This window comes from Antechinus flavipes, chromosome 4 (genome assembly GCF_016432865.1).
Source record: "Antechinus flavipes isolate AdamAnt ecotype Samford, QLD, Australia chromosome 4, AdamAnt_v2, whole genome shotgun sequence".
In the NCBI taxonomy this organism is placed as follows: domain Eukaryota; kingdom Metazoa; phylum Chordata; class Mammalia; order Dasyuromorphia; family Dasyuridae; genus Antechinus; species Antechinus flavipes.
Genome location: NC_067401.1, coordinates 33,122,867 through 33,137,511, shown reverse-complemented (window position 1 = coordinate 33,137,511; position 14,645 = coordinate 33,122,867). Strand labels below are relative to the sequence as shown.

The window sequence follows — 14,645 nt, the reverse complement described above, 5'->3', positions numbered from 1 at the left end:
ACTGAGGGGAGACTCCTATTTTTTTTGAAAGAGACTGAGAGGAATAGCTTCCATTCTCTGGGGAGAAGGAAGGAGTTTACTGGAAACTGTCTCATGGCTTGGCACAGCAGACAAGCGCCCAATCTGCTGTGCAAGATTTCCTCACCGTATCTGCCTTCTTATCTGTGTCCTCCCCTTCTCTGTAGGAGAAGAGCCAGACAGGAGGAGGATGAAGAGAAGGACAAGAGGGGATCCCCAGAAGGGGATGTCACTCAGCTCCTGGCTGCTAAAGGGAATGTGGAGAGTGGCTTCCTTGAGGCTCAGTTTAAAGTTCCAGCTGGGAGGCCATGGGTATCTCTGTCTGTCTCAGTTTTCTCAACCATAAAATGGGGATAATAATCGCACTTACCTCCCAAGGTTGTTGGAGGATCAAATGAGATAACATTTTAAAAAGCATTTAGCACAGTATCTGGCACATAGTAGGTGCTAAATAAATGCTTATTCCCTCTCTTCCTAGGGTTCAGTTCTTAGCTCTGGGCCAGGTGTCCATTGTTCACTCTAGTAAGTGACAGCTGATACTTTGCCACCTGATTTACCCATCAGGGCATGTCTGTCACTCAGACATGTGGATTATCTACTGTGGACACCCACAGATGAGGTTTTGCACCAAAGTATACATTCTCCCCTGCTCTACCTAGAGTGAACAATTATGAAAAAGATGATAGATTTAGAGCTGGAAGGGACCGCAGAGGTCATTCAGTCCAGTCTCTTCCAGTTTGCAGATCAGATAACGGAGTTACCAGAGGTAAGGATTTGCCCAAGTTTGTAAGCAGCAGTAGGGATTTGAACCTGTGTCCTCTGCCTCCAACATACTTTCCCACTGGCCACCTCAGAGCCCTGATCATTATAACATTTCATTTTTGGAGAATGTCTCCAGTGGGGATGAAGGCCAGAAGAACAAGATGTGAGACCAGGATCACTGGGGTGGGGAAGTGGGGCGGAGGGTGGACCCAAATGGATCCAGCGGCAGAAGGCGGAGGCTATTCTTAGGGGTAACTCCCACATCAAGGCTGGCCTCTTTCTGCCCCAGTCTTTGGAAAAGCTCCATAAAACCTAATTGGCGTCAACCCCTCTCAGCTGGTCATTCTTTCCAGTGACAGAATCCGATTGATTTATCAGTGTCCAGCTGCCTCAAGGATAGGCTGAATGGTCAGGGGAATTAATGAGCCTGAGCACCCCCACTTCTCACAAGGAGAATATCAAAAGCTGAAGTGGGGAGAGGGGGAGAAGAGAAGATTAACAATCTCTCCACCTGCCCTCTGCTGAGACTTCTCAATTCCCTCTGATTTGAGTTTTGGCAACCACCTGGATGGCCCGCCAGGGCACAAGTACCCTCCCTTCCCCAGCCTGGCAGGGGAGTAAATTAGGGACTGAGACAATTACCATTTTAAAGGCTCAGCAGGAAGTGAAAGGCACAATGGGTCTCTCAGCCCGCCAGGCTAGTCTGGCTCTTTCAGAGCAGGGGAAGGAACAATGAAGCTCTGGGAACCAAACACTAGGCTTGCCTCCTTCCCTTCCCAAGGGTGAGCCCACTCTAGAGAGCAATAGGTCAACAGGTCATTTTCCCCCAAAAGTTCAGTGGGAAAGATTGGGGAAAAAACTAGATTGTTTACCCTTTTGATGTCAGTGGAGGGGAGATCTGGGGTCCTGAACTCTTGGACCCTGAAGGGTGACCTGGAGTTCAGGAAATGTCTGGGCTGCTCTAGTGAAGTCTCCCCGCCATCCCTGGGTGACCACATAGCCAGCAAGTTGGCCTTTGTCATGGAAATGATGCAAGGGCCTGACTGATTGTGTCTCTCCCAGAAGGGAACACCCAGGCTGTGAAAGTTTCAAACAGGAATAAAAAATATTGATTGAAATCAGGAAGATGACCCTTATCTACCTTCCGTGGCTGTGACCCTGGAAACAATCCATGGAGTGGAAGAAAATGAGGGGTGGTATCATGCCATCAATCCCACCCAATCTCTCCTTGACTCTGTGACCTGTGGCCCTCATAAATTCAATTTACATTTACAATTCTTGAGATCAGAGCTAGAACTGATCTCAGGGGACAGTTAGTCCAACCTCCTTTTTACAGATGAGGAAAAAGGACCCCAGAAAGGAACAGACTTGCCCAATTTCACACAGGCAGAATCATTTTGTGCTTGAGCCCTCTAGCATTCTTTTTGCTGCACTATACTGCCTCAGATAGTGAAAATTAACATCTCTGGTTCTGGAACCAAAGGGCCTGAGCTGGCATCCCCAGCTTGGTCATTTCTGATCTGGTATAATAGAAACAGCACTGAAATCAGAGGACTTGGGTTCAATGTGATCTTGGGCAAGTCACTTAACCCTGTCTGTCTCAGTTTCCTCATCCGTCAAATGAGCTAGAGGAGGAAATGGCAAACCACTCCAATATCTCTGCCAAGAAAACCCCAAATAGGGTCACAAAGAGTCAGACGTGACTGAAAAACGACTATAATAACAACCACAAAAAAAGTGACTTTGGACAAAGCACTTGACCCTCTCTGAAAAAGTTGGACTGCAAGATTCTAAGATCCAGCTCCAAATCTATTGTTATTTTTCAGGGAAACTTCAAAAATAGTGGGGTTCCAGACTGGTATCATGAGGTATCTTAGAATTTTTAGGCTTAAACCATGTCCAAATCAAGAGGTAAAGATTTTATTATGATTATTATGATAGCACATGATATGATATATATGATGCCATAAGGCAGGCTAAATTTCCTAGTGGAACTCACAGTTTACAAAGAGAAAAAGGGACCTTTTCTAAGATAGGACTCAAAACAAGGTATGCTGACTGTGGAGCCGCCTGCTTCAGAAACGTTGTTACAACTCGGACTCCTGATGGTATACAGTAACTCTGTATTGAACATGTATCAAGATAATCCAGTCATTGCAAGAAATTCAACAAAGGGGAAAAGGATCCCATCAGAATCCCTCTCAGGGACCCACCTAGCCACTGGGTTGCCCCAAGGGATATGCCCTTTGGCTGTGGTCTATTCATCTCATCATCATGAATATATTCTTACTTTCTACTACTTTTAAAAATTGTTTATTATAAACTTAATATCCACCCACAAAAACAAATGATTAAATAACCATTTTTTAAAAAAGGAAGAGAATACTATATTTAGGCTCTTCTCTGGAACATCCTCATAAGGAAGTCTCATAAATAAACAAGTCTTAGGGTTGCCTGAAGCTCAGAGAGGTTGTGATTTGTTCATGGAAGTGTCAGAGATAGGCTATAAATGAACCATGATTTCAGGCTGCCATTTTACTTACCCTCTCTTCTACTTCTGCCATAGAAACTCTTTTATTTCATACGTTATTTTATGAATGATCCTGACTAGGGGAGAGAAGACAGAAGCTAGAGACTTACCCTGCATGCATGAAGATGTAGGTCAGATAGCGCCAGGCCTGGGCTCGGAGCTGGGGGTGATAAACTAAAGCATTCTTCAGGTAGTGGGGGTGGGTGACCTGCAGCACAAACTGATCCAAGGCCACCCCGTTGTAGAGAAAAAAGGCGATCTGGACAAAAGCCAAGAAACGGGGAGTCTCTGTTACTGGGGCTGGAAATGCCTGGGAATCTAACTCCTTTTGATAAACACTCCGAGTTCCTAGGTGAATTACAACCATTTCTATCACCCGGGAAACTAGTTGCTGACTAGGGCTGTAACTAGGGTGAGGTGATCAGGGCTCTGCCCCAGGGCACCTAAATTTAGAGAAAAACTTAACATATGCATTCTTTCAATGTCATAGAAGTCACTATAGTAACTAATCCTTCCCTCCCACTCAGCTGAATTTGTCTTAGCTCTCTGGGTTTTTTGTTTCCTTGTGGGTAAAATGACAGGGATTGACTAGATAATATAGAAGGTCTCTTCCAGCTCTAAATCAATGCATGAATCTTATCACTTAAAAATTAATTTTCCTGCTACTCATTATGGCTCAGATATTGGGAAAATCCTAAAGAAACTGCCTAATGCTAGGCTACAATTTTATTAATTATTATGCTTCTTGGCTGATGTTTATATAGTACTTTAATCCCTCTCTTCCTTCAGTTCCAGCATCACCTTCTCCATGAAATGAAGCCTTTCCTGATCCTTCAGCTGCTAGTGTCCTCCCTCCCAATTCCCTTGCACTGAGTTATGTTCTATTCATTTGTACTTATTTCCTTCGTACTTTTTCTCCAGAAACTCATCCAGTAATGATAGCTAGCATTTACACAGTATTTTAAAATTTGCAATTACTTAATGAATATTATTTCATTTGACCCTCATAATATTCCTAAGAGAAAAGTGTTATTATTAAACTCTATTTTACACATGGAGAAAATGAGGTTGACAAGTCAAGTGACTTATTAGCGTGTAGCTAATAAGCATCGGAAGCTGGATTTGAAATCAGGTACTTCTGACTCGGGTCCAGCACTCTATCCCCTGCACAATTTAGCTGCCTTTGTCAAATGTGGATGAAAATAATAATAAACCTACCTCGGAAAGTTGTTGTGAGGATCAAATTTAGGGTTGTGGATATATCATGTAAAACACTTTGCAAATCTTATGACATATAGATGCTAAATAGTGGTATGAGGGTGATGATAGTGGGGGTGTTGGTGATAGTGGTGGGTAGCAGGGGAAATGGTGACAGCAGCAGCTAGGTGGTGCAATGGAAAGAACACTGGGCCTGGAATCAGGAAGACCTGGGTTAAAATTGAACCACAGATATTTATTAGCTGTGTGATCCTGGCCGAGTCACTTAATCTATGTTTGCCTCAGTTTCCTCAACTGTAAAATGGGGAAAATAGTAGCATTTGCTTTATAGTAAAGATCAAATGACATATTTGTCAGAGCACTTAGCACAGTGCCTGGAATAGAGTAAATGCACTCATGCTTTCCCTCTCAGCACGTAGCAGTAGTTTGCGTGGTGTAGTAGTAGTAGTAGTAGTAGAAGTAGTAGTGTGGTGGTAGTGGTGGTGGTGGTAGTAATAGTAATAGTTGTAGTAGTTATATTTCTTTTTACTGACTACTCCCCATCCCTATTTGCCAGACTGGTAGAGTTTGGGGTCTCAGGGGCTTCAGATTACTGTTATATACCTCAACTGTCTATATGGACAACCTGGCATTCCACATAAGGTCAAGATACTATAAAGTACGTCAGAATATCTAGGTTCAAATCCTGACTCTGATATTTACAAGCTATATAATCCTGGATAAAGTCCTAATCTCTCTCGGAATCAGTTTTTCCTTCTGTAAAATGAATAGAAAAACATTTAACTACAAACCTCACAAAACTGTTGTGAAGGAAGTGCCTTCTATTATTACCAAGGAATTGCTTATTATTGACAATAATTTTCCTGAGAATAAAAGTTCATATGTTGAAATTCTGAAACATGGCTTATTTTAGCCATTTTGGATGCAAATCTTTCTAAAATATATTGTACAATATACATCTCAATCTTTAAATTGAGCAAATGGAACACACATGATTCTACTTTTTTTGATCACTTATGATCCACCCACAGTCCTTTTATAAACAGTCATTGTTCCATACTGAAATACTGCTAGCTATTGGGAAATGAAGAGGATTTAGAACCAGATTTGTTGTTGTGGGGTCATTTCAGTAGTGTATGACTCCTTGTGACACCATTTGTGTGTTGTGTTTTGTTTTTTGCAAAGATACTGTAGTGGTTGGTTATTCCTTCTCTAACTCATTTTATAGATGAGGAAACTGAGCCAAATAGGATTAAGAGACTTGCCCAGATCACACAGCTTGTGTCTGCATCCAGATTTGAACTCAAGAAGCATTTTTTTCTGATTCCAAACCCAGTGCTCTATCTACTATGCTACTTAGTTGCCCTATTGTAGTCAGAAGACATCAATTAAAATAAGAGCAAACTGTAAAACAGGGATGGTCCTAAGTGGGGAGGGGAGGGTCACAGGTCTTATGCAGGAGCACTGATATGACAGACATCAGATGGTCCCAGAGTGAGGTTTTTCCCAAACTGGCGTCTAATTTTTAATTTTCTCCTTTTGCTTCCCTCACTGCCTTGTTTCAGTTGCTGTTGTCAAAATGTCTACTCCTCGTCTCCCCTCTCCCCCATGCTGCTGCACGCTGAGTGGCCAGATAATCAAGCTCATTACGCTTGTATTTAAAATACTGGTGACTTGGTCTAGTGGTAAATAGACTGAGTGCAAGGAATGGTCTTTACAGGTTTTGTGGCCATGGTTTTTGAAGCTCTTCTCCCCAACCTAGAGCGTTCCACGGAATTGATGTTGCCACACGATGGGGTTAAACTGGATGTCACTATATCACTATTCTTGTGCAGGCTAGGCTAAACTACAGCCTCAAGCACTGGTGGGAGAGGAGGGGTAAGTAAGTCAGTCCTTGTCTAAGAACTCCAGGGAACCATTCTGTCCACTGAAGCATTAACCAACCAAACAGGCTGCTGATGAGCTGACAGGGAGAACAGCTTCTAAAGGGAACGCATCATCATCATTAGAAGCCCTCAAGTAGAAGTTAATAAATAGATTTACATAGGATTTTAAGCATTAGTTCAAGGGAACAGCAGGAAGAGCATCAGATTGGGAGTCGGGTCTGTCGTTTTGTACCCACACTTGTCTTCCCTGAGCCTTAGTTTACTCATCTGAAAAAATGGGCATAATAGTGCCTTGCTGTGTCTATCTCACAGGAACCTGAAAGACTCAAATGAGATTCAAAAATTGCCACTGCAAATAAAACTGCCCAGGATGAAGTCACAGCAATAAACCAAACGAAATCAGACCAATGGATAAGGTCTTCTGTAATGTGATGAAAATGAAAGAACCAGAGATCTTGATTATTATACTACTATTTGATTAGATAGATAGTTAAATCTGTAAACCTGATGGAAGAGCTGGAACAAGGGGAGAGACGACACAGACACCCAGGAAAAGGCAGCTAGCAATGGGAGTGGGGCATGTGGGAAGGGGAGATGGTTCCTTTTCTACTTTCCTCAATTCAACTATTCTGAAATTCTATCCTAAATTAGGAGACTTCTATTCAGATGGTGCACACTTAAAATGGAATAACAGGAGACTATTAAAACGATGTGAAAACCAGATGTGTACCATTAAATATTGAAATGTCACATCATACATATTTTATATAGATTTTTTTTATATTTTCACATAGATTTTGTGTGCATATATATTTTTATTATTTTTTTTTAAATTTTATTAAAGCTTTTGATTTTTCAAAACATATGCATGCATAATTCTTCGACATTAACCCTTGCAAAACCTTGTGTTCCAATTTCCCTCTCCTTTCCTCACCCTTTCCCCTAGACGGCAAGTAGTCCAATATATGTTAAACGTGGTAGAAATCATATGCATTTTTTCTAATAATTGACTTCTACAGAGGCAGCATGGAGTGGTAGTTGGAGTGTAGATTTCAGTATCAGGACAGGTTTGAGTTCAAATCTATTTCTGACATATGCCGACAACTGAGACTGTCAAGCAGTGCAATGTCAAGTGCTGGATTTGGAGTCACAGCGACAAGTTCAGATCCTGCCTCAGACTCTGACCATGGGCAAGTCTCTCTCTACCTCAGTTTCCTCATCTGTAAAATGGGGATGATAATTGTATACCTGTGCATATACGTGCACACACACACACACACACACACACACACACACAGCCTATTGTTGTGAAGCTCAAATGAGATAGCATATGGAAGACATCTGGTAAGCTTTAAAGGGCAATACATGAACTATTATTACCCATGAGAATGCTCCTTGAAGATGGGAGATACTCTTTCAGCTTGTATTTAAATTCCCCAGAGCTTAGCACAGTGTCTGGTATACAGGAGGTGTTTCAAAAAGCCTTGTTAATGGAGCTCTGGGTTCATTGACTTAAGGCTCGGTGGCGCTGACAAGACTCCCTGGTCATCTGAATGGAAAAACTACTGCTTGAGGAGTCTGACTTCTCCCTAAGGGTTCTGACTCGTAGACCAGCAAGTCCAACCTGGGTAATCTCTCAGTAAGCCAAATAATCCTTTGGGGTGATAAATTATAGAACAAGGATTCCTTTACAATGGCAGAGGGAGCTTTCTTATCAGAATTCCCTATAACTAGCACTTACTCTTTACCAAGTGCTTTACAAATATTATCTCATTTGATCTTTACAACAACCTTAAGAGTAGATCCTATTAGCTTCATTTTACAGCTGAGGAAACTGAGGCTGAGAAAGACTACATGATTTGCCCAGGGTTACATTGCTAGTAAGCGTCTAAGGCTGCTCTCCCTGACTTTAAGGTCCAGTACCCTATCCACTTTGTCACTTAGCTGCCAAAATACCAAAGATATCAAAAGCCCAGCACAAAACCAACCTAAAAAAAATCCTGTCATGATGACTTTGATATTTAAGGTTTACAAAGTACAATGTCTCATTTGGAGCCCACAGAAGCCCTGTGAGACAGGTTCTAAAGGCATTATTATGCTTATTTTACAAGGGAGGAAACTGAGGCACAGAGATTAAGTGACTCTTGCCCACAGTCAGCTAGCTGGTAAATGGTAAACTAAGCAGGACTTAGTTAAGTTTCCTTAACTCCACCCCAACACTTTTCACGCATTAGCCAATGATCTAGCCTCTAGATTATATGTGTGTGTGTACATAATATATAAAAAACATACACACATGCATATATATATACCAATGTATAAAATGTAAACTCAGTAAAGGCAGGAATCATTTTTCATTTTTCTCTATGAAAACCCTAGGTACAGAGCCTACCACATAGCAGATGTGGAATTTGCTTGTGGAATGATTGGTTGATATCTAATGCTTCTATATCTAAACAATTTCTATGTTTAAAATTTCATTTTATAGCATAAAAGCCCTATGAGGCAGGGAAAGGGGAAGCAGCATTGTTTTTATCTTATAGAAGGAGAAACTGAGGTTCAGAGGGGCAAAGAGATGAACCTAATGGCACTCATCTGAAGAACAACAGGAAGAATTTGACTCAGAATATAAAAATCAGGCCCAATTCCAGTACAGTGAGCTCCCTGGGCTGCCTAAAACTTTTCCTTATTCTTTGGAATTTGTTGTAATGATGTAAGAGAACCATTCATCAACTGAGGACTGGAAAATCATTTTGTTCCATGAAGGATCTGCAGTGGTTTTTGTTGTAATAGGATTTTCCTGAAATCACAAACAGAAATTTGCTCTTCGCCCCCCCAACCCTTTTTTTTCTCTCGGATTGTCGGCTTCTCATCTGCCCTCTCTACTACCCCTGGCTCACCTCACCTAGTGGGGAAGGACTCTGGGGTTTCCCTCCGCCTCACCCACCACCCATCTCCCCAGGAAGTACCACATGCCTCCAGGAGAGTGATGGCGATCATAAACCAGGGCGGGGGGCAGCAGGTGTAGCTGTCATAGTACCACTTGCGATCAATTTCACGAGGTAGGGTCTCATAGGCAACATGGCGGATCAGCCGCTGGGAGAGACTCAGTCCTTTTTCCTCCAGCAATGCCTTGCTGCACAGCCGCCGGTTACCTTGTAGGATGGCCTGGCGAAAGCTGTTGGACCGTTTGTTGCTCATCTGTAGAGAAAAGCATAAAAATTAAATCTCAGATAGGGAATTCCCTCCTCCTGAAGTCATCCTACCTGGGGAGGGGAGGGGAGTCAAATATAGCCATTTCCTGGGGAGGGTAAAGAGCATAAATAAGCTGGGCAATGGAAAAAGAAAGAAAGCAGACTGAATGTGATCCAGGATCTCATCACTTCCCCACTCACACCACATCACCATTCCCTGGAAAAATATATTTCCTGGATGTTTTAAAGGTTTGAACAGAAATGCCCAAATACATGAATAATGGTGATATTTTTCCCTTAAGAGTTGTAGGGCAAGAGACATTTTCAATGTTCCTGAAGGAGGTGACAGAAGGAGCTAAGGCAGACAGGAGAGAGATAACTGGGAAAGGATAAGGGGAGATGGATGCTGGAGTCTCTCGGGCAAGAGAGAGCTATTTTATTACCCAAGCGGACAGAATCTCAAGTGAGAAGTCCCCAGAATAAGAGACCGAGATCGGGCAAAGATAAATCAAACAGTATTGGAGTGATGGAGTGGCAGCGTGATACAAGGGATTTAAAGTTGGAAAAGTTGGGTTTAAATATTGCTTGTATCACTTAACATAGTATCCTTTATTACTAGAATGAGGAAGTCTGATTAGATGCCCTCTAAGGTCTCCATTATTTAAAATCTGTGATTAATGATTTTTTTTTTAACCTTAATTGGGATTAAGTGACTTGCAAGGGTCACACAGCTGGGACATGTTAAGTGTCTGAGGCTAGATTTGAACTCAGGTCCTCCTGACTTCAGGGCTGGTGCTCTATTCACTGGGCCATCTAGCTGCTCCTGTGATTAATGATCTTAAAAGCTACATATATGTGACCCAGAGGAAAGTTCAATTCCTGTATGTCCTGGCATTGAATCTCCAACTTCAGAATACAAGATTATAGATTGAGAATTAGAAGGAAGATCGAAAGTCATCTAAGGGGGCAACATGGTGGAGTGGAATGAGCATGATTTCTGGAAGCAGAGGATCTGTGTTTGAATTTTGACCTTGATGCTGCTGTGTGACCTTGGACAAAAATCACTTAACTTCTCAGGGCTTCAGTTTCTCATCTATAAAACAGGGGTCATCCTACAGAGTCTCCAAGGTCCCTTCCTATGCTATGCCGATGATCCTAGTCCCACCCTCTCATTTTATAGATGAGGAAACTGAGACCTAGGGGAAGTTAAGTACTTGACCCAAAGACACCCGGTAGGTAAATGGCAGAGCTGGATTCTGAAGCCGAGCGCATTGATTCCTCTCCACCGGCCTCCCAGCTGAGCTTGTTTTCAGTACGTTACTTGATCTCCAACCCCAACTAAGGAAGGCATTTTATTAGACTTGCACGTTGAGCCAGGCAAGACTCAGGCTCCCCTCTTCAGGCTGTACTTAATCCCTGCCTGTGACCACACTGACCACATCCTCAGTGCGGCTCTGACAACACAGCCGGGCTGCTGACTCTTCCCTCCCCTAATGCATCAGCCACAGTCCCAGAGACCGCTCCATCTCCTGGCCAGCCCCCGACCTGGAACACTCCCCTTACATCTCTACCTCCCGGCTTCCTTCAAGTTCCAACCCAAATCCCACCTCCGACAGCCAATCACAGACAGATTTTCTCTCTTCATCCATATTTTCTCTTTTCCTCTCCCCCCCAAACCTGCAGACATACGGAAAGACATCGCATGGATATTTTTTCCTCTCCCCAAACATCACAGACATACAGAAACACATACAATAAATACATTTTCTCTCTCCTCTTACTCAATATCTTCATTCCCTCTTAATTCTAGTGCCTTCCCCTTTTAATTATCTCCGATTTAGCCTTGTTTGTACCTAGTCCTTTGCTTGCTGTCTCCCTCTTAGACTGTGAGCTTCTTGAGAGTAGAGACTGATTCTTGCCTCTTTGCAGCCCCAACACTTAGCAAGTGCCTAGCATATGAAGGGGAATTAATAAGTGTTTAATTAATAAGGGCAGCTAAGTGGCTCAGCCCTCCCTGCAATCAGGAGGACCTGAGTTCAAAACTTGACTCAGATACTTGACAATTACTTGACACTTAACTTGGGTAAGCCTGACTAGCCTCTCACTGAACCTGGTTTCCAGCCAAAGAGAGGTGGAGGATAGACAGTGAGGTACGTATCTACCCTCTTGGTGCTTTTCCCATGGTCCCATATGGCCACTTCTTTTGGCCTTTATAATCTTCAAGTGTGATCAGCACAGCTCTTCAGCTATGACCAGAGCAGCTGTCTGGGGGTTATTAGATTGTTCTGTGTTTCAAATCGCTCCATTCACCTATGGAAGCCCGGCCCCAGACACCTGCACGCAATTACGCTAGAGGGGAGCAATACGTGCAAGACTAGGCCGAGTGGGTACATTAAGTGCTTTGTAAACTGTGAAGAGCTACAGGAAAGTGGACCATTGTTATTATTATTCAATCATATGTAAAGAGGACAATGGCTTTGGCTCAGGATTAAATAAGAGGGCTGAATGACATGAAGGAAAACAGGTAGGGTTTTGGGGGATCCAGGGCTGCTCCTGCCCCCCAAATACCCTTCTTTTTTTCCCATTACAACATTTTTCCAACAATGCTCCCTGATTACGAATCACATCACATCAGGATCTCCAGAAAACCAAAGTTGCAGGAGGCCCAGTGGGCAAAGGAGAGAGCGCCCGACAGGCAGAAGTAGTCTGAGGCAAATTGCCAACAAAGACATGCGCTCCCTCAGCTCAGTCCAGCCCAGGAAACCTTCCCTGAACAACCCTTCTGAATCTCTGTGGCTCCTCTATTCTTGGGCCTTTTAGCATTTCATTTTCACTCCATTCATTTGCTCCAGTTCACAGATTACTGTAAAATGCGTCTTATTCATTGGTTTCGAGTGTGTGTACTTCTCTCCAACTCTTGAGATGGGACTCATCCTTTTTAACCCTTTACCTGAACCCTTTACCACCCTCTCTCTTTCTTTTCTCTCTCCTGATATCTGAAAACAGAAACACACACACATACACACACACACGCACACCCCTTTTCTCTCCTCTCCCCAAATATCACAGACTTTCTCTAGTCTCTCTTCATACACACTTTCTTTCCTTTATCCCCAAACTGCAGACATACAGAAAATATTCACATTTTCTCTTTTTTCTCCAAATATCATATGCAATCATACAGAAACATACACACACTTTCTCCCTCCTCTTCCTCAATATCTGCAAATAGAAACATACACACATTTTCTCTTTCCTCCCCCCTAGTATATGGAAATAGATTCACACACACACACACCCCTTTTCTCTCCTCTCCCCGATATCATAGACTTTCTCTCTTCACACACATTTTCTCTCACTTTCCTCTCCCCTCAAATCTGTAGACATATAGAAAGACATTCACATATCTTCTCTCTCCTTTTTCCAAATATCAGAGAGAAAGTCACACACAGACACAAACACAAGCACATACACATATACTTTTTCTTCTTCAATATGTGCAGAGAATTTTTCTTTCTCCTCCCTGCAATATCTACAAATAGACTAACACACACACACACACACACACACACACACACACACAGCCCCAAGTGGGACACTTAGAACCACACAGTGCTGTTACTCTGAAGCAGGGATGAATTCTACCATTCAGCCCATTCACAAGGCTAAGATTGCCCCCTTTCTGGGGACCAGCTCCCCTCCCAAAGATGACAAGCCTTTCCTTTAGTGAGCTTTATTTCCCACCAAAAAATGCCCAATTCTGAAGCAGCAGCACAGCCCCAGGCACTGATGGCATGTAGCCCTTTGTGTAGATCTGCCATTACTGATACCCTGTAGGGAAGGAAGCCTGGATGGGCTTATTCACTTGGACCATCCAGATAGCCGGGAGTTGGAAGTCCTGGCTGGGGAACAGAAGGAAGCTGACTGGTCTCTACACGGATCAACTTTGCTCTCATTAGGCTTGGGCTCTAACCAGCTCATTGGAAACCCTTGAACAACCTCCCTGTGGATCACACTTTGGTTCTACTCATTAAACTCAATTTGTCTTCCATGTTTCTCAGATGTTCCCAAAAGATTCTAAGAGAAAGGAAGCTTCTTATGTACAAGCTCAGGCAGGGATGGTGGTCCTTCTGCACCTCAAAGAGCTGTATGTGTTTCTGCCTATTTGCAGCCCAAGGGCAATGCCATCCTGTTAGCCAAGATTAATGAGAATTGGAAGAGTCCCTAGAAATTATCCAGTCCAACACCCTCCACTTTAGAACTAAGAAAACCAAGGTCCAGATGGAATGTGACTTGCACAGCTGTGATGACCTTATCCTTCCCTACTCAACAACTTTCATTGGCTCCCTATTACCTCCAGGATCAAATGCAAATACAAAAAATACAAATACAAAAAATCTCTGTGTGGCATTTAAAGCTCTTCAGAGCCTGCCCCTTTCCTCACTTTCTAGTCTTCTCATTTTCTTTACCCCATTCCATGGTTGAGCCATATTGACACACTTGTTGCTGTTCCTCTATCTCCCACCTCCAAGCCTTTGTACTGGTTGTCCCCCTTATCTGGAACACTTTTCTTCCTGATTTTTGTCTCCCTGGCTTCCTTTAAAACTCAATTCCCACCTTTTGCAGAAGTCCTTTCCTCGGCCTTACTCCTGCAAGTGTCTTCTCATCTCAAAATAATTTCCATCAATTCTATAAATCTACAATGTACCAATTATTTACATATCATCTCTCCAATTAGAATGTAAGCTTTGAGGGCAGGCTTTTTTTTTTTTTTAACTTTTCTTCATATCCCCAGCACTTAGCACATAGTAGGTGCTTAACAAATGTTTGCTGCTTGTTGTCAAAGTAGCTCCCATTTTCCTGATTCCCATCTTACCTGTTCTTTTCCTATCCCATGTGACCATATTAATCATTTTAAAGGAAGTATATCACACAGATGAAATTATTTGATATCAGGACAGATGAGAATGACATTACTTCTAACATGTATAAAGCTTGAGGGCCTAGATCTGTGATTTTTCTTCATGTAGGAGACTC

The 14,645-nt window shown here is 42.7% G+C and overlaps 1 protein-coding gene across 1 annotated transcript in view; it reads right to left on the bottom strand.

The window, feature by feature from the left end:
* Positions 1–14,645, bottom strand: part of RHBDL3 (rhomboid like 3) — a 68,573-nt gene that overhangs the window by 29,531 nt on the left and 24,397 nt on the right. Inside the window, exons 4-5 of the mRNA XM_051992389.1 lie at positions 9,391–9,615; positions 3,421–3,569 (exon numbers count right to left, since the gene is read on the bottom strand). Coding sequence (XP_051848349.1) covers positions 3,421–3,569; positions 9,391–9,615 — 374 coding nt within the window. The remainder of the gene's footprint in view (positions 1–3,420; positions 3,570–9,390; positions 9,616–14,645) is intronic.